The sequence below is a fragment of the Sitophilus oryzae genome, unplaced genomic scaffold (assembly GCF_002938485.1).
Source record: "Sitophilus oryzae breed Bouriz unplaced genomic scaffold, Soryzae_2.0 scaffold_1393_pilon_pilon, whole genome shotgun sequence".
NCBI classification, from domain to species: domain Eukaryota; kingdom Metazoa; phylum Arthropoda; class Insecta; order Coleoptera; family Curculionidae; genus Sitophilus; species Sitophilus oryzae.
Window position 1 is genome coordinate 1,595,036 of NW_022146052.1, and position 24,359 is coordinate 1,619,394.

At 30.5% G+C, this 24,359-nt stretch overlaps 1 protein-coding gene across 9 annotated transcripts in view; it reads left to right on the forward strand.

Moving 5' to 3' along the window:
* LOC115875628 (collagen alpha-1(XVIII) chain-like) overlaps window positions 1–24,359 on the forward strand; it is a 955,759-nt gene that overhangs the window by 793,035 nt on the left and 138,365 nt on the right. For 8 of the 9 annotated variants that reach the window (XM_030891132.1, XM_030891133.1, XM_030891134.1 and 5 more), the window contains one exon: window positions 6,497–6,565. The exons of the other annotated variant lie outside the window; for it this stretch is intronic. In XM_030891132.1, the coding sequence (XP_030746992.1) occupies window positions 6,497–6,565 (69 nt within the window). The remainder of the gene's footprint in view (window positions 1–6,496; window positions 6,566–24,359) is intronic. 9 annotated transcript variants of the gene reach the window in all.

Here is a 24,359-nt window from a genome sequence, read left to right on the forward strand (position 1 = left end):
TAATATTTCCTCCATGTTAACGGAAACATACTCGAAACTGTACCGTATTCGTGCGAAAGACGTTTTTTGACAAAAAAACAGACAACAATTGGCAATCGTCAATTGAAGCGTGGTAATTCAAAAGAGTGTAAGGGCCAAAAAGTTATTTTTGAGTTATTAAGGTTTTTGTTATAATAAATAAAAAAACAAGTATATTGCGGTGAAAAGTACTTTAATAATCAGTATTAACTGTTTGAAGCATAAAACATTTTAAAAAACTTTAAAAAGTAGAAAAGTTTTGTTACAAAAAATTACCAAATTCATAAAACAAAGAAACAGTTCAAAATTAACATAGATTCAAAAGCCTCTATGTTCCAACTAAACATACATCCAAAAAAATAAAACTGAACACGAACGTAGATTAAGTTACTACTTATTTTGATTTCTTGGTATCATCAATCAAAGTTTCCCAATAACTTAAATATTTTAAAGGTCTAGCATATCTATATATATAGTCTAGCATATCTTAAAAATTTTTAATTTTTTCAGCAGAGGTTCGATTCGTGCATTCTAGGAGACGGAGATTTTCTAAAACATCCTGTATCCTTTTTCCCTGCTTGAAAACATTACACTCAGTCCATGCTTCCAGCTTACTGAAAGATTTCCTAATTTTCACCATCTTTGGATTTTCCTTATTAACCATAATCCAGGAAACCTGAGATATTTTTAACTTCGTTGAGTTCAGCATTTCGTCGGCAAGTTTCTGAATGTCTTTAAAGTCCTCAGATTGCATCGTAAAAGCTTTAAAAAGATTCTTGTGACATGCATTTTTTATCATATCTTTTATACCCTGCTGGCAAGCGAACCTTTGGGTCGGCGTTTACATGTATAGGAGTGAGAGCAAAAATACGACGTATTTATTACATAACTACTTAATATGACGCTAGATTCCATGCGCTTGGGAAAATACTCGTCTTCTATCTATAAAGATAGAAGGCGAGATTGAATAATCAGTACATCTTATTTTACTAAGCGTGTTGACCGTACTCTTCGTACACATGAAAACCGAAACCCAAGACCAGAAATGCCCACCCTTAGTATTATCAGGTGTGAGAGCTTTTGTTACTGTTTTTCGATTTGAGCGAAGTCACGATCACAAGGGAGGTATGAGTGACCAGAAACTAAGAATTTTTGTTCAACTTGCTCATATACTCCCATAGCCACCAAATATATTAACAAGAGCATTATTTTATTTTTATTTTGACCAATGCAATTGTCACTCCATATGATCAAATTTTTCTTTTTTGGAAAATCCACCCTCAATAATGCTTTTAGATGTGTAACGAAGTGGCACTTTGACGGTTTTCCCTATAATTGCCTACTCAACTTGGACGTCGCGCCATCATTTAGCCCAGTATTTAACGTTAAAATAGCAGTATGGCACTTAGACTCTTTTGTACGTTATTAGCCTTGGCACATAGATTACAAAATTAATGAAATTTTAAATTTGATCAATTTGGCACTTAGACGCTTTTGAATGTCCACGCTTCAATTTATAAACAGGTCATTTAATACAATAGTAACCTGGCAAAATAAATAAAGTTACAACCAGCAGCGTTAATACAAATATACCGGAAGATTAGTAAATGCAACATGTGTGTCGTTTTAAAATTGTCATTGCCATATTTTACTAACTTTGCCCTCGATAATTAACAACCTTATAATTTCTTTGGTATCTAACATATACTTATATTTTTGGAGAAAACTTGACACTGCGTTTCTTTCAAAAGTGATTTATTTGTCTTTCTTTCCTTTAAAAAATCTTTCTTTCTTCAAGTGTGTTGAATTATGCTTTTTTTATTCAAATTTATTCGCAGCCAACGGCACCAAATAAATTTATACCAGTTGCTGCAGGCACATTCTCTCCATGTTAAAACGGGTTGGAAAAATCAGAGAAAAAAATATTTGTTTTTCTTAGATATATTTTAAGGTAACGTACTCATGTAGCAAAACAATATTTGAAGGATATATTGCTCAGTCATTCGGCGAAGTAAATGAAACAATTATATGTTTTAATCTCTCCTATTTCTCGTCCTCTATTCCAAAAAGCTTGAAATCAGATTGTCCGTTTATAATTATTTACATACTTTTTTTTACAAAATACACGGACGGTAAATAGTGGATATTTTAAAAATAGGTTTAGAATATAAAGTGTGGTTAAGACTTATTTAACTGTATATTGTAAATTTTAAATATGGTAAAGTTAAAAAATGATAAAATTATAGAGAAAATGCCCATAAGAGGTAATGTGCTGGAGGTAATGGGTAGACAGATCAGTTTGATTGTGTGTAAAAACAAGCAACATTTTTTGAGAAATGTGGTGTGGGATTTGGGAGACCAAAATCTTTAAAAAATGAAAATAAAATAATCTAGTTCTATATTTATAAAAATAAAGTTGGTGGTGGATTTATTTTATATGTAGATGATATTTCCAGGCTGAACGTGCATTAGATAGGCTATTTTTTGCACATTACTGATTCAGAACGAGATCGATCATGATCTATCGATATTTTTAATTAGGGTGGGACTTTCCGTACCTACAGGAAGTTGACACTTTTTTTATTTTTGAATAGGTACCCTCATTTTTTATTACATACTTAAATTCTCTGTACAATGTTTTTGAATTTTGATATATACATTCTCTACGTAACATTAACCATTTTTGAGAAAAAAAATATTTAAAATTATTTAGGAAAAAACTGCCTATCAAAAAAAAATTATAGCCTATACGTCAAATTTTGTGATTACCACAGCCACTATGACTCCAAGAGACGTTTATCTATTTCAAAAATTCAATTGTTCGAATGTCATATAATATTTTCTGTAGTTGTCATGAAATTAAGCGATTAAATAATTATCATAAATTATTTTAAAGTTTATATATTGTGTTTTGACTTTTTAGTATCTGTTTCTAAATTAAAAATTAAAGTTACCATCTGTTAGTGTACAAGGGGACACGAATGCTGTTATTTTTGTGAAAATTTAGAATACTGGAATATGTTGAAAAAGCAAGAAACTTGAAAATAATCTTCTAGTGCATCAATAGTTTATTTTTTGGTTCATCTCAATAGCTATATATTTTTTGAGATATTCGTTTTTGAAGAAGACACCAACATTTTCTCGTAATTTTCACATTAAAACTATGCCTTTGCTTTTGGTCCCCCTTATAGCCGGAGAGCTGGCGACATATTTAGAGAACATATTTTAGGCAAGTTAGAATAACAAAAAAAATAAAGTTTAATAACTTGTGAACCCAGAATCCTAAGTCTGGCTGGGGGGTTGGGGGTATTTCGCTACTGCGCAACCCATAACATTTGCAAAAAAATAAATCCAAAAAACATTCTTTAGGCAACTTGAAATTTGTTTATTCTTAAATTTTAGCATCTATTTAACCAAGAAATAAGTGTGCCAGACTTTTTTTTCGGGTTTAAAGTGTAACCAGACCATTCCAAATATGTTTAATTATTATACCTGGAAAACATACTTTAGGCATTCTAAAATTTTTACAGCGTGTTTATTAGATGATATTAAAAAATATGTGTTAGTTGCCAGACGAATTCAATGGGATTTAATACTTGCCAGACGCGAATAAAGATTTTGAATGAGCGCGATAAAAAAGTCTTATGAGTATCTATAAGCGCGAGAAAGATAGTTTATTGAGACCCGTCGGCAGCCGATGCGGCTGACATAACAGTATTTTGGAGTACTTCAAATTTTCATAAAAACAATTTTTTTTTCTGTTTCATTTCAAGCAGGCTTTTAATTCTAAGATTATTTTTGTGGAATTAAGTTACCATGTACAAATATGTATTTATAAATTAAATATTGACGTGCATAGTGTAAATAGTGTAGAATAATTACTGCAAATAAATATTTTAGTAACTACTAATTTTGCTACTAACTACTAAATCACAATGGATAAAAAAACATTTAAGTTGTATAGTTTGTAAAAAAGTTACTAGTGACAAAGTTATTGTTTTTGATGAAGGCAGACTACAAAAATGCAAAGAATTTTTAAAAGTGCGCCAACAACATGGTTTAAAATTTAAAGAAATGGTTTTACCAGAAAACGTAGTCCCGACAAAAGGGTACCATGTATAGTGCTAAAAAAATATGTATTCTAGAATTTTATTAAAGTACCATTGTTAATCTTTCTAAATAGATTCAAAAGTAAGTAGAAGTGCTTTACTTTTATGCTTAGGCGTTAAAATTACTTTTTTATATTGTCAATCAGGTCGCAAAAATTAATAATAATATAATATGTCACAAAAGTATAATAATAATTATACTTTTGTGACGTTTGAAAAAAATATATTTTATATTATGCTTATTTTTAAATAATTATTCGTTTTTTTATTCTTTCAGATACAAAATATTTAAATTAAAAAGTCTTCTTATTGAAAGGATTTCAATCATACATTTTATTAAAAATGATTCTTTTATTTATTCAATATCAGTTAGTTTTTTAAGTTTTACGACTCCAAAATGCTGTTACGTCAGCCGCATCGGCTGCCGACCGGGTCTCAATAAACTATCTTTCTCGCGCTTATAGATACTCATAAGACTTTCTTATCGCGCTCATTTAAAATCTTTATTCGCGTCTGGCAAGTATTAAATCCCATTGAATTCGTCTGGCAATTAACACATATTTTTTAATATCATCAAATAAACACGCTGTAAAAATTTTAAAATGCCTAAAGTATGTTTTCCAGATATAATAATTAAACATATTTGGAATGGTCTGGTTACACTTTAAACCCGAAAAAAAAGTCTGGCACACTTATTTCTAAGTTAAATAGATGTTAAAATTTAAGAATAAAGAAATTTCAAGTTGCCTAAAGAATGTTTTTTGGATTTATATTTTTGTAAATGTTATGGGTTGCGCAGTAGCGAAATACCCCCAACCCCCCAGCCAGACTTAGGATTCTGGGTTCACCAGTTAATAAACTATACATTTTTAGTTATTCTAGCTTGCCTAAAATATGTTCTCTAAATATATCGTCAGCTCTTAGGCTATTAATAGACCTGTGAAATAGTGTTCATGATTTATGTAATGTCACTGTTATTGAAAAATCATATTATTATTTTCTGTTGGGCAGTTACTCTAGCAGAGATGGTTTGTTCAGAAGTTGTATCAGCTGATGTCGATGTAGCTAACAGATTTAGGTGCGCACAAAGTACTGTGCAGTCGCTTCCTCGAAACAAGTTCATATGCTAAACGCGCAGGAACCTTCGTACAAGAACTTCGAATCGAGACAATCGACTTATTGTAAGTTTATCGCTAGAAAACCGCCGTTATCCAGCTTTTCAAATTTACAATGAATTGCCCCTACGGAACGTACATTTAAGTGAAGTTTTGCTTCGGGACCACAACTTACTAGGTCTTTTGACTAGGACTAAAAGCAAAGGCATGGTTTTAATATAAAAATTATGAAAAAATGTTAGTCTTCTTCAAAGGCGAATATTTCCAACAAAAATAAGGTTATTGAGATGAACTAAAAAAGAAACTATTGAGAAAGTACATATCTAGATAACAAAATTCGTTGCTGTCTTAACATATTCCACAGGGTGTTTTCAACCAAACCTTTACACCAAACTTTCACAACAACATTAACATTTTGTTCCCCCCTCCCACCCGTATAATTGTCAGATGGAAACTTTCGTTTTAAATTTAGAAAGAAATACTGAAAAGCCAAATAATTTAGCTACATATTGCTTAAAAAATCATCAAAATCGGCGGACTAGAACAAAATATATTAAACCTTAAGGTACATCAAAATTTTAAGGTGCCCGTTTTTTGTGCCGGTGAGTCTAGAAACCTACCTGTTTTATTTCAGTTGTGAAAAGGTTTTTCAATTCGTTATTTTTTGATTATACATGTTCCTATACCTAAAATAAATCGTTTTCAAGTTGTCTAAGATTTAGTTTTTAAGCGTATATTTTTCTTGATTTTAACTAGTAGTCTATAACAGCTACTACACTATTCGCAAAATAAGTCGAAGTAGGTCAAAGTCGAATAGTCGAAGAGGGTTATCTCATGTTTCCTCGTCTAATAAAAATAAACCGAGACGACACAAAGTTATCCAACCTTGATCTATTTCGGGTTATTTCGCTGGTAGTATAGGGACAATTACAACTTGAAACTTTAGTTGTGAAATGGAGGTGTTAAAAATTTCCGATCTAAATATTGTAGTTATCTAAAAGCTTCTAATGCATGGTTAGTACATCCTGTATACATTTGTTGTAAAATATGTCTCCAAATAAATACAAATATAGTTAAAAATTATTTAACAATATTCCGCTTTTTTTTCGAGTATCTTCGGAGGTATTCGGATATTTTTATTCACAAAACGGCATTTTATTGTTATTTTTAAACAGTATTTTTAAAGTTGAGAACGTTATTTATATTATAATCTAATTGAAGTACGTTTTCTTTCACACTTGCTTGGAAAAAAAGGACCAAAAGGAAGCCTGGAAGAGCTGCGGGCCGTGAAAGAGCTGAAGGATCTAAAGGACTTTCGAGCAGGTAGTGTAACAAATAGCCGTTGAAATTTAGTCGTTATTTTTCTTGCAACGCAATTTGATCTTATTCGAATGCACGAGTTCAGACAAAGCGCCCCAGACGATTTAACTTTAAATTAGGTTGGCTTTTTCCCCCCGTTCTTTTATCGTGACATATACTGTGTGAGCTCGCTGGCATACGAAATAGCTGCGTCATCGAAAATAAATACAAGGAAAGTGCATAAAATTTGATATACCGGGTGTTTTTTTCAAAAGTGCCCGACCCATATATATCTTTGTTATTTTTTCAGATATAAAACGAGATTTGGTATGTTCATTAGTTTCGGTCACTTCGTGTTTCGCCGGAAATTACTACAACCTTTGAATTATAAATGTTATCCTCGATATAATATATATTTAGTTTATTTGATAGAAAATTACATCATATGTCAACTTTTGATGTTTTTGATTATAAAAATAGTATTTTAAAATTCATTCTAGAGCACCATGTGATATAACTATTAATTTTTAATCAAGGAACCTTGGAAAAATGCACTTGATAGTCTAGGTTTTTTCTGATGTTCCCTGACCAGTTGAAGGTACTTTTAGACGGTCAGTTCGGGTTTCCGTTCAGCTTCAGTTTCAGTTCAGTTGTCAGTTATCGTGTAACACAAAAAAGTGACTGAAAAATGATGAAAAACTTATACTGAAACGGAGCCTTGGCTCGATGGGTTTTCCGAAGTTCATGTGTCAGTTTTTGCATTAGCATAATATGACATATATCTTACGCAATGTCCAAACACGACTTTGTAATGGAGTTTATTGAGCTTTAAGCTTCATTCAGAACCTCCCAATTAGTGGAATAAATTATTGGTTTAAATTACACTTTATACTTTTTAGTTTACGATCATTCACAATGTCTAAAAAACACAATTAAAATTAATGAAATATCCTAGCAATAGCTTGCGGTAGTCTGTTGTATCCATAAAGAAAGCATAATATTTAGCTTATAAAACAATAAACTTTTGATTTCTAACCAAATTTTTTCTTGACGGGTGATAATCAAAGACCAAAATGACATTCCTCGCAAATTTTGAAGTATAAATGGAAAAATCAAAAGTTTGTTAACTTTTTCCAATAATTGAAAATTACTACCACTAATTATGACGTTCTGAATGCTTACATTAAAATTAGATGAAGAAACTTCTATGGCTAATTGAAACTACTAATTTATTCCACTGATTCCGAGGTTCTCAATGAAACTTTATGAAAAATACCCATGCTTGAGGAGAAAAAGGACCCGCATTATCATAACAGTCACAAAAGAGAAGCTGGTTATAATGTTCTGTTAATGAAATGCCCTATGATTGAAAAAACGGCGTCAAAGACGGCTCGGAAATGACAATCGTTAATAATTTTTGCGAACTCAGGGCCCGTATTCTGTAACTTTGAAAACGCTAAGCGCTTTTAGACGCTCAGCGTATATGACGTTAATTTTCGCTGAGCGCGCACTTAATTAACGATTTCGGTATTTTCGTCTGACGCGCTTAGTGTCTTTACTGATTGCGCTGAGCGCTTTGAAAACGGTTGCCTTAAAGGATCGTTTTGCTTGTCGAACTGTCAATGAAAATCAAAAAAATTGTGATTTTATGCATTATCTTGCTCTTTAGTGAAAATTACTACTTCTTCTATAAATTCCTCAATAAGTAATTGATAATTTACGACTTGGCAGCTATAAATATTGTTCAAAACATCGAAAATGCTGAGAAGCGTCTTCAACACTTCCCTCGTATAATAAGAATTATGACATATCCATAGAAAAATAGCTTGACATAACTCAACAATAGGTTATGAAATTCACGTAACATTGACATTTTTCATTGTTACATCCGTCAGTTCAACTTTTGACTATTACCTACATTAGAAATTGTGATGTTGCCAGTATGTGCTCAACACGTATCCAGAACACGATTCGCATGGCAACGAGAATACCAAAATTGATTGCCTTGCGTTTCGCTGATCGAATACTTGCGCTCGCCGCTTTGAAAGCGTAACGTTTTTATGTCAAAGTTACAGAATACGGGCCCAGATCTCCAGACATAATTTACTAAAAATTGATATAAAAGTGGTCAAAATTAACACTAATCATAGAAAGATTTAAAAAGTATACAACGTTTCCAAACACACAAATCTATTTCTAAAGAAATATTTATTTTCTAATTTTTTTAACTACACCATTTAAAAATAATTTTTACTCAATATAAATATAAATTACAACTTTCTTAAGGCCAACTGGTATTAAAAAATAAATAAGAGTAGGGGGCCAATTAACGACGTCTAGGGCTTCACCTCGCCAACATTATCCTCCATTGTCATTCCCCAGCTGTCTTTGTCGCCGTTTTTTCGATCGTATGGTACAACCAGATAATAAAAATGAGCTGATATTACTGTAGGAAACCTATGACGTTGGTAAGAACTCCCAGTTGCCAAAAATCTTACAGTTGAAAATCTTAGCCTTTAGTGTGGCGATTAGTTTTTTTTTATAATTTTGGTCACTAAATACAGCAATTCTCTCTAAGTATCCTCATTCATTCGTAAATAGTTTGACCAATCAGAAGGTTCAAAGTGAAGTTCCTTCATTGAATTTACATGAGACAGTTATATTCTCTTTAGAAGCCTAGTCTTTGATCTATGATCTATGATTGTCTAAATAGATTGTTATTTTTAAACTGAACGGAAAACTGAACTGACCCTCTAAATAGATCGTTATTTTTGAACTGAACTGAAATTGAAACTGAACGGAAAACTGAACTGATAGTCTAAAAGTACCTTATAATATACCCCAATCGTGTTTTTAATCATAACTCAATTTCTTTATAAAGTCATACCTTAGCCAATACACTTCTATATTAAATACGGCGACAGTGTCACAGTCACATGTCTTCATAAAGTTACGCAAGGCAGCGTGTTGGGCCCAGTATTTTACCTAATATATACTTTTAATCTACCAAACATACAAGACGCACTAACGGGAACATTTGCTGATGATACTGCAGTTGATAAAACCACCTTTGATGCATCAGTAAAAATTGAAAAGAAATTTAACCGAAATATAAACGAAGTCACTTTCACCCTGAGACGGGAAACCTACCCAGAAGTAGAATTAAACCAAATAAAAATACCACAGTCTAACGAAGTCAAATATTTAGGTATACATTTGGACGGACGACTGACTTGGAAAACGCCTACATGGAACAAGAAAATAGCACTTGATCAGCAGTTAATGAAACTTTGCTGGCTTATGGGACGCAAATTTACTATCTTTAAAAAATAAAGTGTTACTGGATAAATGCATACTAAAACCCATCTGGACCTACGGCTTGCAATTGTGGGATACATCATCCACATCAAACATAGAGATTATACAACGATTTCAATCCAAATCTCTTCGCATGTTAACTGGAGCCCCATTTTATATGACAAATAAACAACTTCTCAATAAATTAAAAATGTTAAGGACGAAGTTAAGAATTCATTGCTGCTTACGAATTGTAAGAAAATTAAATCCCATCCTTACTGGCAAGACAACTGATGAAAACCGAACAAAAAGATACATTTAAAAGGTTTGAAAGACCAGCCCCTAAGATCTTCTGTAAAAAAGAAAGATAATTGATTACATAGAAATATCAATGGAAATTGTGCCGTACAGGCCAACAACAAAAATTACATGAAATCTAGTTAAATGTCGATAAGACAGCTCGCTAGAATAAAAATTCAATTTTCAGAATATCATTTTCTATCAAAGAAAGTAAACAAAAACCGAGAGTAGGTACAATTTAGAAATCAAAAGTCGTTGTAATTTTCTGTGAACCAGAAAGTGACAGAAGATAATAATTGAATACGTCAATTTTCAATGCTAATTTTATGTCATATTATGTTTTTCATACCAACACACCAAATCTTGTTCTTTTATCTGAAAAAATAAAAAGTTTATAGGGGTGAGCCCTTTTGGAAAACACCCGGTATACAGTATCAGATCGCTGGCAAACAAAATTGCATAAAATGGGATATATTTGCTTCTGTTTTATTGAAATCCTCGGAAAATATCGATAATAAAGTCAAATATCAGAAATAAAATCAAAATATATCTGAAATACAGTACGATCTGAAATGATCATTTTGGATATTTAGTTGATAGTAAATTTAAGAAATTGGAATTCCATTTGATATCACTAGACACAAAACAAATAAAAGAGTAATACTATAAAATACTATACGTTTTTGGTAAATAATACTGTACCCTAGAAGCAAACTATGTTAAGTCCAAAATTGGCATGTTTGAGATATTTATATAGGGCAGGTTACTTAGCATTTTATATTCTACCCTTTGCTTTTCTCGTTTTACGCTACTTGTGCCAATACAAAATTTTTTTTAACATTGAAAATGTTTCTGTTATCCTATATAAGGGAGCCCAAATCGAATTAAAATGCACTGATGTGAACTTAGCAGCCAAAAGATAGCGGCCGATTTGCCGAACATAGTCGAAGGGCCAGTGGCGTCGGGCGACTTAACTTAATATGAAATAATCATACAATTTCTTGCAGGAGGATTTTATTAATATTTAAATAGTACTAAAACGAAGTATGCTTCATTATGTTAATATATTATTACCGATATTTTTATATCGGATTAATTATTATAATTTCAAATTGACACGCCTAGTGTAATTTTATAAAATATGAGAGTTATATTAAAAAATCTATTTTTAAACCAAATTTTCGCATGATTGAAATGATTATTCATGTTTAAAGTTTTTTTTTGGTCATAAGCGCTAATGGAAATGTTTTTTTGTAAATAATTATAAAAAATTACTCCCTACGAAGACTTTATTCTGTACTGGATCAAAAAATAAGTATTTGTTTTCTCTATACGGTGGTATTAATATATCGATTTTTGATGATAGTGCCTTTTTACCCTGTTTAATTTTGTACTACTTTCGGAATAAGGGTCCCCATATCATGTACTGTGATGTACTGTACTTCCATCCCTGAAAAATTCAGCTTGTGACACCGAAGTGAGAGGTAACGTCAAAATAAGCTTTAATCTACCTACATCATCATAGGTAGGTGTAGGTACTCTAGGTAAATTCTACCTAGACAGTAGCTGAACTAGCTGACAGTAGTAATTAATTTGTTATCCGATAAGTAGTTGTCATTATATAAGTTTAATCGTCTTATACCTCCTATAACGGTAGGTTTTGGATTTTTCCTGATTGGTTTGTTAAACAAAAATATACTGGGCATATAAATGTCTGTTACAGGTTAATTCGTTAAAGAAATATGTTACACACATATTATTTTAATAATAATAGTATAATAGTAATGGCTATATTATGTTATAACACATTATTGAATTAACAATTGAAAACAGTATTGAATGTACTTATTTTAACCAATGCATTGTTTTGTTTTTTTAATCTCACAAATAAGAAATATTTTATAGTTTTTATTATAAAAAACAGTGATTATACAATTTATTTACACCCCTTACACTGTTTTCTGTAAGGGGTGTAACCAGGAGTATATTTCGTAACCTTTTACGATATAAGAGGGCACAAAGTGTTTTATTACTTAATGCTTAAAATTTAATAATATATTTGTACATAAAATAAAATAGACTAGAAAGTCAATTAATTAATATTGACGTAATTACTAAATAAGTACAAGATTTTTTTTCTAATTATTTTAGTGTATTTTTAGTCACCGAATTATAAAGGAGAGATATCCAACCATTGCATTATTTTACTCACAAATAAATGTTTTATGGTTTTTATTATAAAACAACGATTAATTTATTATACACCCCTTAACCCAAACACTCCAAGGAGGATATTTCGTGACCCCGTATTTAAAGTGGACAAGGTTTATTAGTCAATGTTTTAATTACCCAGCGTCTTTAATAAAAATCTAATGTAATTTTTCATAGAAATGATCTGACATGAAAAGCAAATTTTATCAAAAAACTTTTTGATTATCTACAAGGAGTAAACCGCTGACAAATGTCTGTATACTAATGCCAAAGTAATGCCAAAAATACAAATTAAATACCAAATTTCTCATATAATGCCCCACTAATGCCAAGCTGATTCCAATATAATACCACTAATACCACGAATAATATGTAACACATTTGTTTCACGAATTAACCTGTAACAATACTGGTAGGTACGTGCACAGATTTTTTCCTAGGTAACTTAAAAGTCGTTAAAAAGTCTAATTATATTTAAAGAAGATATAATTCCAACAAATTACATTATAAGGCCAATAATGCACAAGTAATACCATTAAAATTTTAGCGTTTTTAACTTGTGTAACATATTTCTTTAACGAATTAACCTGTAACAATAGTGGTAGGTACGCGCACAGATTTTTTCGCTAGGTAACTTATTAAGTCGTTAAACAGGCCTATAAAAGCTATAACAACATAGGTAACTAATATTTATAATTTAATTCGAGTTTTAATCTCAAATAATAAATGTTTTTACTGGTGTATTTCTGAAGTGTTCATTATTAAAAGTAGATATTCTTCAAGTTATGCGAAGTAATAAGTAATGTTTCCGGTGAGACCGCGTATATGTCACCGGATTCTGGTTAGTATAAAGACTTTTTCTATAGAAAGAGTTTTTTCTATATTTTCCTTTCAAAATAAGACTAATTTCTTCTTATTCTTTTAAATATTACAGTGTTTCTTTTTCCTAAAATGTTATACTTAATTTTCGCTTAAAATTAAAAAATCACAAATGGAGGAAAATATACGTTATTGAATAAAGTTTATACAAATCACTTTACCATAACAAAAAAGTAAAAACATGTCATGGCGGAAGATATTCAGGTGGCATTTCACACATTTATCTATTAAAATCGAGATTAAAATAATAAACTTGCGTAACATGTTATACACGAGATAGAAAGTTTCAGAATCGATTAATACGCAATACGCTACGCAGTCAACTTATTCCTATGCGCGGATGAGCGTCTTCAAGACTCTTCCTTCGGCCAGGGTCACGACGCCGCCGAAGAGGAATCGGCCTACGTTTGGCTAAACAGGCTGGACACGGTGGAGTACGATATTGGCGAGTCTGAATATTTATAAAAATTTGCAAAGTAAAATATGTTGGAAAAATAATTAGTCCATACATATATAAAAGCTCAAAGGGTTTTTTTGTTGCATCCATCCCGCCGAAAGCGCTTTACCAATCTTGATGATTCTTTTTTTAAATGAAAGGTATATATGTGTAGATTTGTTATGAAGTATTTTTATAGTGCTTAATGGCTATTTCTTTGTGTAAAACGACTAAATACTAAAACATACCTGAAAACACCTACACACAATACCTCCAGAAATAAATTAGTTGTCATTGTCAGTGGTGTGTCAGTTAGATTATATATTACGTTTTTAGATATTTTAGAGTGAGTTGATGCCGCCAGCTTTAGATACATAAATATTAGCACAAAGGTTCGTTTAAACGACATTAGTGAATTAGCTACACAAAGCGATTTTAGGAAATTCATCCTCTTAGAGAGTAAAATTATCTCGGAACAGTTTGTTGTATGAAAATTCCTTACTATTTCGTCTAGAAGAATGAAATCCTACAAAAAGAATTAGAAGAAATTTTTGAAATTCATCAACCAAATGGGTAAAGTTAGTAAAAATTTATATAAAACTTGGTGACCTCTGGATTATACACATAAAAATTGGCACAAAGGTAAAGCGAATTTATGAAATTTATACCCTTAGGGAGTAGAATAGGGAATGAAAGTTTGCTGTACGAAAATGCAATACTATAACAATATAAACCAGACAGTATAAAATTTTATACATGGGTTTATTTAGTGACATCATAACGAAATATATCTTCCTCAATTATCCTTCAAGGAATAAAAAATAACCTATAAAGAGAGTATTAGTGCTCTTAATAAATAAAAAAAGATGAAAAATAAAAAACATCTATGCTCACTAGCTCTCTATAAAGAAGTAAAAAATAATTTAAATCAATGCATGAACGATTCGAGGTGTAACACGAACGTACTCGCGAGAAAAAGCTAGTAATTTATTAAATTATTTTATTTAACTCATTAATTTTCATTGAAAAGGAATTTTTGTAATTCGCCACTATATTAGTTAAAAACTAAGAAACTCATATCAAATTTAAATTTTGCGTTTTTGACTTATATTTTTTACAAAATCTGAACACATTTTAAAAGAAAAAAAGTTTTTGATAATATTTGTGTAGATTGACTACAAGTTGTATAACATAAATTTCTACGACCGGTCTACCTAGTCAAAGTCAAAGTCAAGTCAAAGTCTTTATTTCTAGAGTGGTACCTAGTGGTCTGCAGCATCGCCGTGTGGTGCAAACGTGGGCCTGTTAATCTGTGACGTGACACACAACAGCCGAGAAAAACAGAAACGTGGCTAAGAATTTAGTAATTTAAAAAAAAGTCTTTTAGATACAGTAGTAGGTATTAAAAAGTTTTGTGTTTAAATGGGGTTTGCCTTTAACAGTTAAAAAATTATATCGTAAAGTGTAACTTTCCGTAAGAATTCTTTTTTTTGCTTGCTTGTTTTACGGATAAGTGCGATTGCATAATTATTATTGATAATGTTTTATTTAATTTTAACATTACTACTTTTTCAGTGAATCTTTAAATCTGTTGTTTTTTGTTAAGTTCGTTATTTAAACATATGTATGTAATACACTCATATTAACACTGATCATATTTTTACGTTTTTATTCATCATTTTCAATGCCCCCCGTTGCATCTTTGTAAAGGACTGTGAATTTTTGCTATTATAGGGTTAATTTAAACTTAATAAAGATAGTAAATTGGTTCCAAATTGCAACATACATACCTGTTTTACAATTTCCTTTTAAATGTTTTCTTATTATATCAGAAATATACTTTTATTTGGACTTAAGATGTTTAGCTGTATTCATTTTTGCGTAAATAGAGACTTAATAAAAGTTAATCTTAATATACGTTAAATCCTGTAAATGTTTTTTTTTAACAAATTATGTAAACTGACACAAAAAAATGGAATTTGTAATTGTATTACTATTTTATTTAAAAAACTGTTTTAAATTTCATTTAAGTTTAAAATAAGTTGTTCATACAGGGTGTCCCAGGCTGAGCGTGCATTAGAAGTTTCTAAAGAACTACAATATCTAGATCGGAGATTTTTTGCACATCATTACTTGCTTAATTTTTTTTTCTTTTTATTACTTACTTCTCTGTAAAATGTTATGAATTTTGATATTCTCTATGAACACTCTATACCTAACATTAACCGTGTTGTACCAAAAAATATTTAAAATATTTGGACGAAAAAAACTGCCTGTCAAAAATATGTGTATAGCCTAAACTTCAAATTTAGTGATTACCACAGCCATTGTGCCATAAAGAGAAGACATGTAGCTATATATTTCAAAAATTGAATTGTTCGAATGTCGTATAATAATTACCGCCGCCGTCATGGAATTGAGCGATTAAAAAATTATCATAAATCATTTTTTTTTTCAAATGGAAACCCACTTTTTTATTTAACTAATGAAGAGGATTCTAATTCGTTACTTTTTGACTATGGATGTTCCTATACCTAAAATAAATTGTTTTTAAGTTATTTAAGATTTAGTTTTAAAGCGTATATTTTTCTTGATTTTAACTAGTAGTCTATGACTTTAAACGTAAGTGATGTAAAACAATAGATCTGGCCATGTCATATTGTGATTCTTTGTTCAAAAAGCAGTATGTTATCGATCACCATTTCCAAGCCAACTTTGCACTCTTTTTTTTTTCGATCATCCGGTATACCGGGTGCGTCTCAAAAGTAAAACTCACCCCTATAACTTTTTTATTGTTTCAGGTAAAAAATTAAGATTTGGTATGTTAATATATGACATAAATTAGGATTGATTGACGCATTCAATTGTTTTCTGTCAGTTCATGTTTCGCCGGAAATGGCTACAACTTTTGATTTTTAAATGCTACCCTCAGTATTCTGTTGCTTTGTTCTATAGCAAATGATACTCTGAATAGAATGACATATCATATGTCAACTTTGACATTTTCGCATATGGTTTATTAGAAATTATAACATGCCGTTCATAATGATAATTTGACTCGAAATACCAAGTGTGTGGTATCAAATTATTCGTAAAAAAAATGCTTTTTTCAAATATGCTAACGAACCACCCTCGTTCTATTTGAAAAAATTGAGATGCCATTAAAAATACGATTTGGGCATCTTTTAACCAGCCAGGACAAGACACGAATAACATTAGACGATCAAATCTATTTTTCCAAGGCTCCTTGATTAAAAATTAGTGTTCTTAACACAGCCATGACAATCTAGATTGAAATTTAAAATTCAATTTTGTTTTAAACAAAAATGTCAAAAATTGACATATGAGATTATGTTGACATATGTCATTCTATTCAGAATCTGATTTTGTTTCGAATGAAGTAAAAAAATACTGGGGGTGCCATTTAAAAATCAAAAGTTGTAGTCATTTCCGGCGAAACAGGAAGTGGCAGAAAACAAATGAATATGTCAATCAATCCTAATTAATGTCATATACTAACATACCAAATTTGGTTTTTTTTATCTGAAAAAATAAAAAAGTTATAGGGGTGAGCCACTTTTGAGACGCACCCAGTATTATTAATAATATCAACTATTAGATATCACTAAAGAGCGAAAATACGAGATATATTTTTATAAATACACTTTTTAAAATCTTAAGGGCAGGCAGTATTTATAACATAAGAATTTCAAATAATTTGTTTTCTGACACGTAGAAATAAATGGTCTGGATGTTTGACATTAATGTCATAGGTTACTAGTTAAAATCAAGAAAAATATACACTTTAAAACTAAATCTTAAATAATTTGAAAACAATTTATTTTAGGTATAGTCAAAAAGTAACGAATTGAAAAGTCTTTTCACTAGTTAAATAAAAAAGTCGGTTTCCATTTAAAAAAAATGATGTATGATAATTTTTTCATCGCTCAATTCCATGACGGCTGCGGTCATTATTATGGCATTCGAACAATTCAATTTTTGAAATAGATTTATATTCTCAATTTCTCCAAAACGGTTAATGTTATAGAGTGTTTAATATCAAAATGCATAAAATTTTACAGATAATTTAAATATATAATAAAAAATGGGGGTACCCATTTAAAATAAGAAAGTTGGTCTCAACTTCCGGTATCTCCGGAAGTGCCGCCATATTGAAAATATTTTTAATCTATAGATCTCGTTGTAAAACAATGATGTGCAAAAAATCTCCAATCTAGATATTGTGGTTCTCTAGAAACTTCTAATGCACTCTCAGCCTGGGATACCCTGTATACCAAATATTACAATCATAGGTTTAAAAAAACGGAGTAATTAGGAAATAACTTCAAAAAAGAACTTTAAATTTAAGTGCTTTTATACAGGGTGTTTCAAATCAAATGCAAAAAACTTCAGGCGGTGATTCCTTGTTCAAAATAAAGGGTAGATTGCTTCATAAACGTTGGGTCAAAAGTCAACCATTAGGGAGATATCGCGGTACAAAGATGGCGGAAAAATAATGTTCTTAGTTTTTATCTTGAAAACGAAAAGAGATAGACTAATGAAATTTTATGGAAGCATTACTGTTATGAAAATACACTTTCTGGTAATTTTTTCACTTTTTTAAAATGAGTGGAAGGGGTTGAAATAAACTACCCCTATCATTCTTGTTAACGAAATTTAAAGAAAAATCTTATCAAACACATGCAAAAAAATTAATTTGGATAGTTTAGTTTGTTTAGAAACTTTTTTGTCTCTTGTATTTTTTTTTATAAAACTCACCGATTTGAAATTAAAAAATAAAATGTAAAGCATTACATGTCAGGACTAAAAATATTTTTAGATTAAGAATCTAGTGATAATAATGATAATAACAATAATCTAGATAATAACGTATTGCAGTAGGGTAATGTCAAATAAAACAATATTAGAAACATCCTAAAAAGTGACAGCGGCCGACTAGATTTTTTCCTAAAAAAATACAGCTGCCCACTAGATTCTTTATCTAAAAATATTTTTTGTCCTGACATGTAATGCTTTACATTTTATTTTTTAATTTCAAATCGGTGAGTTTTATCAAAAAAACACGATAAAAAAAAGAGATAAAATAGTTTCTAAATAAACTAAACTGTCAAAATTTTTTTTTTTTGCATGTGTTTGATAAGATTTTTCTTTAAATTTCATTAACAAGAATGATAGGGGTGGTTTATTTCAACCCCTTCCACTCATTTTAAAAAAGTGAAAAAATTACCAGAAAGTGTGTTTTCATAACAGTAATGCTTCCGTAAAATTTCATTAGTCTATCTCTTTTCGTTTTCAAGATAAAAAATAAGAACATTATTTTTCCGCCATCTTTTTACCGCGATATCTCCCTAATGGTTGACTTTTGACCCAACGTTTATAAAGCAAACTACCATTTATTTTGAACAAGGAATCACCCCCTGAAGTTTTTCGCATTTGTTTTGAAACACCCTGTATATGTAAAAATTGGATGAATTATAGGATATATTTTTATTTCTTCGAATCAAGTCCTAATATAACTCTATACAACGCATAACGTTTGCAAATCGATATCTGAACATCTTTTCTATGCTGATTCCACGTATTTCATTTAGATAATTCAATCATAAAAAAATCTGTTTGTTGTTGTTCTGGTTTGGTTACAGTTGAATTTAAGTTGTTTATATAAGTTGTTTTATAATTAATTCGAACGAACTTAAATAACAATTAAGTAATACCATGTAAAATCGCTTATTTCTGGGGCTTACTCAACCGGGTCTCACAATGCAAATTCACCTCAAATATCCATTTAGTTGGTCACTGGCAAGCACTCTCTCATTGTACATGAAAATAACAAAACAAACATTTACTGATCTGGATAAAATTAATAGTTAAATAGTAAGACTCACCCGGGGGTACTCCGCCCCCTAGCCATTGATATATTCTATTCAATATATCCCATTCCATATTTTCCATCTAATTCAAATATCATTCGGTTATATAGTGGTTAATAATCTTCAACAACTAGCTAGTGTCACCTGAAATAGTATAGGGGCTTCCCCCGGACGCAACTCTGCCCTCTAAACAGATTCGCATCCCAATCGAATAAGCTAATTGGGGTACCTCACTAGTCTCTCTACCCTAACGCCGCATCGTGTCAATCGAGAAGACAAGGGAGACCTCAAACTCTCAAGACCAACCTCGAAGGAAAGACGTCACCAGAGGTTTTCTTCCGGTCAAACAACCCGTTGCCTTACAGAACTTGCAACGTTTATAGTCAAAAGACTCTCATCCCCCAAATATCAGCTCTATGACAAAACACAACACAACAGCCTGCCGGCTTAACAACTACTGATTCCCCTCAGGCAAGCTAAGCCTCCTCTTACATCACAATTTTACCGGATCGTAAATATTTACATTACTTGCCAATGAATCATACTATTTTCTCTAATCGACTTTAAAATAGAGTGTTTTAGCATTACTAGATAAATAAATAGAGAGTTTCCGAATTATAAAACCGTTATTATAACCAACTTATTTTCCAAGTTTTACAACCAATATTTTACAACATGGAAATATGCCTATTTTGTATTTTTGTTTTTATTCAAGTTATATTTTTTTCAAAATCATTTTACATCTTATAGTCAAGAACTAATAAAAATAAAATATTCAAATATTCAGGAAAATCTGAAATCTCAAAATCCTATTACATTTATTCTTGAGACGTTCCGTTTTTATCTTGAGGTTGATGGTCTTTGAGCTCGTTCCTATCTATTTTGACCGATCTTGATACAAATCTGTCGAGATTCGCTTTTAAGCAAAATTTTTTATCACTCTTTTGGCCGATGAGTTCGGCCATCGGCAATGAATAACATTAACTTCAAGGGTTTCTTCCATATCGTAATCGATCGTCCATTTCTTTATAATAGTTTTTTTTTCTACAATTTATTGAATGTTGGCAACATTTTAAATATTTTATTTCGTACTGTATCATAAAACACACTTTTATATATTTGATTTTAGTCCGGATAATAAGGTATTACGTCTACATAATAAGTCCGGTAACATAACTAAGCCTTAGTGCCTTAATCAATAGTTTAATGTTCTGTCTAGGTCAAGTTGTTTTCTAGTAATAATAAAAAAAATGAAAAAGACGATGAGCAAAATATTATTTTTTATATGCAGGGTGAGTCTTAAATAAGTGCCAATATTTTTAGGGGTAGCATATTTCGACTCCAGAAACACGATTATGAAGTTTTTTCGCAAAAAAAATATTTGGAATTATTTGGAATTTTTTTTATTTCTTTTAGATTTTAGTCAAAAATATAATTTGTTGATAATATGGCAACATAGGTAGTAGATTAAATGAGCCGTTGAAATCCAGAGTGGTCCAAGTCAAAAAATGTAGTTTTGAGATATGTGGCTTCAAAATTAACGCGGCTTACTGTAAAATACTCACATAAGATATTAACATTGTAACTTTGGTATAGTAACACAATTGTACCAACTTAAATTTTCCTGGATGGTATTTTTTGTCAGTTTATTTTGTATTTTTTAATTTTTTACTTGGATTATTCTGGCTTTCAATTGATTGAGACTATTAGTGCTAAAAATATACTTAAAAACTGTATTTATGACTTACAAATGTTAATAAGATAATAACATTTTAACAAGTTAAGAAATATATTTGATAATATCAGAATTATCAAAAACACCCTAGTTATGCTATTCATATGGCAGATTATGTTCTAAAAGTTCTGTGTTATATTTGTCCTGGTTTAGAAAGACAAAAGGTAATTGCTTCTACACCTTCAGGTTCTTAAAGACCCTGGATGCACTGGCTGTATAAACTGAGATAGTTGTTAGATATTTTACTTTTTTTGTATTACAGGCAACCAAAATTCAAGGACAGGTAATTGAATATTTTTAGTCTGCCTCTGCCTTGTTTACCAGCTGGATGTATGCTCAATATCTAAATAGAAATTCTATCTAAATTTGGTATGGGTCAGACATTTTAAAATGTAACCATTGTATTTCGAGCGAAGACACTTTTTGGGATGAAAAATGAATTTTTGACGAGTAACTTCCTTGTCCAATCAAATTTTTGAAACAAAATTAGTTCTGTTAATCACACTACGCCGGCGCAAGTCTGACTTGTACTACTCTTTTTTTATTTTTACCAATATTTTTTGGTTATTCTACTCTCTTTACGGTTACAATTTTGAGTAAGATATATGAAAGTTCTTATAGACTAACATTTTTAAAACCTCGTGAGTAGATAGGAAACTACACCAGGAATCCAAAAAGATTGACTTGGACCGCTCTGGTTTTCGACGGTTCAAATTTACAATAAAGAAATTCCAGAAAAGATCCAGTGGTTCTCAAAATTTTAGCAAAAATTACTTTTTTTTGGAAGTAAAATATGCCGGTTATTTTGGATTTATTGATAAGCGGTAAAGAGAAAATATGTTTCTTTTATCGACATCTACCAGACCTGAAAATATTTGCACTTATTTAACACTCACCCTGTAAAATTAATCTCTCAGAATTTACTTTTTACTTTTCATAAAATCGAACTTTAGACGTTTAACATCCATCAATATTGCATGCATCTTTCACAGTTAGAGGCACATATATTTCTTACATTTTCTTATAACTTTAGTATTTTTGACAAGGGTTATATAGCCCAGATAAATAAATAAAAGTTTATTCAAAAAAATATCATTTATAGCTCGATACGTATGGGTTTTTCGATGCTCGTTGAAACACCTATAGATGGGCTTCGCATAAAGAATAAAATATTATGCGATTTTCGAACCGCTGCTGTTGTGGTAAATCAAACGAAGGGGTCCTATTGTGCATTCGTGTTTTTATTTTTCAGAAGCAGCGTGGAGAGGCAACAGCGTATGCAAAGATATATTTTTATTTCGTGGTTGAAAAATTTTATTCTGAAAATAGGAAAAATGTTTTCAATTTTTATCATTTACGGTTTAGGAAAATCTACATGTTATTGAACTAATGCCTGGATACTAAAAATACATCACAATAAAAATAAATGTCATTAGAATCTAATCCATTAATCTAATTAAAAAAGAATAATTTACTCAAAATATTTGTATATTTAAGATAAAATTGAACGTACATAAACATACAGAATGAGGAATTTTACCGATAAATACTTAGCTATGATTGATGTAGCGGTTAGTGAGGAAGAAAATAGGACTCAAACCGAAAAGAGGAAATGGGTACATAAAATTTGGTTGAAAAGAGTAATTTAGGAACTATTCAATACTGTTTTTACGGAATTAATTGATAATAAAAGTTTGAATGCCTGAAGTTTTTTATATACTCTTGAAGAATATATAGAGAAATCAATATAAACTGGGCTGCGCGTTATCAAATATTTTGAAAATATTACCAAATTAAATTTCTAATAAATAAATTCGTTTGAAACTCGTAGCACTCTTTTTTTCTTTTTTTTATATCCCAGTTTAAAAAAGAAAATGAACAAACTCTATAACGTATACTTTTTAAATCAACTGTGACTGTTTAACGGAACGTAACTGAAAGTTAACTGATATTTGTGAATAGATCTTAAAAGTTTTGTATGATTTTATTTCTCTTATGGCCACTTCAATAATTTTTACATGCATAGATACATAAAATTAAAACTGAAGCACTTTACGACCACTTTATTTGCATCTAGCAAAATTCCCGTTTAAAGAAAAAGAAGGATTATGAACTCTAGTGTTTGTTTAACATTGCAAAACTTCTAGACCAACTTTAAATGGCTAACGACTTAGTAAGCGCCCTTTATTGTTCCAGATAATTAGAATTTTAAACGAATTATTCAGCATGAACCCATTATTATTAAAGCTAACGGTGTTATTTCTTAACAGAGTTTGTTTTAGAGAATAGTTACTTCTTTATTGTTTTTAATTATTAAAACAATTGTTTTGATTTATATTTCTGAGACAGAAAGAATGTTGGAGATTACACAACTGATATATAAATCTGTTTAAAAAGTAGGCTGTGTAATTGTACTTGTACTTACATAAATTTATAAAATATAAATATTCTTTTTAACTTATTAGAGGTGCCCGGTGGCGCAAAGGTACAGCTCTCGTCTACCAATCTAAAGGTTGCGGGTTCAAATCCTACAGCCGAATCGTTCATCAACCAAATATTTTTAATAAAAATAAAAAAATAGTTTGGGTACCTAGGTCGACTGAGCCTTAAATGAGTTCTTGGGATTTACAATCCTGAAGTAATAATAGTCTGTTGAAGCGTAGTGTTAGCCACATTACCATCCTTGTATCCCGAACGACTCTAGCATGGCAAGCTGTACCTTACTACTCCCAAGACGTTAAACGCTATATACGGGATCTATTATTATTATTATTAACTTGTTAACATGCATTACAAGATATAATGATTAAATATAATGTCCAGCTACAAATAATATTATATTTTTTACTTTGTAGTTTAAAAAGTACGAGACAAAATAATTCTTCTCTATAATGATATTTCGCTTATTACTCGAAGAGATGTAAATTTACACAGAGAATTTTCATCATTTTTTGTTTTTTAGTATTTTTCGCGACTAAATTAAAATAGAATCCGTTTTGGCGTTATGTTATATTTTATATTAAATTTTTCTAAATGAAAATGCAATCATAGTTCTGAATATTATGAAAG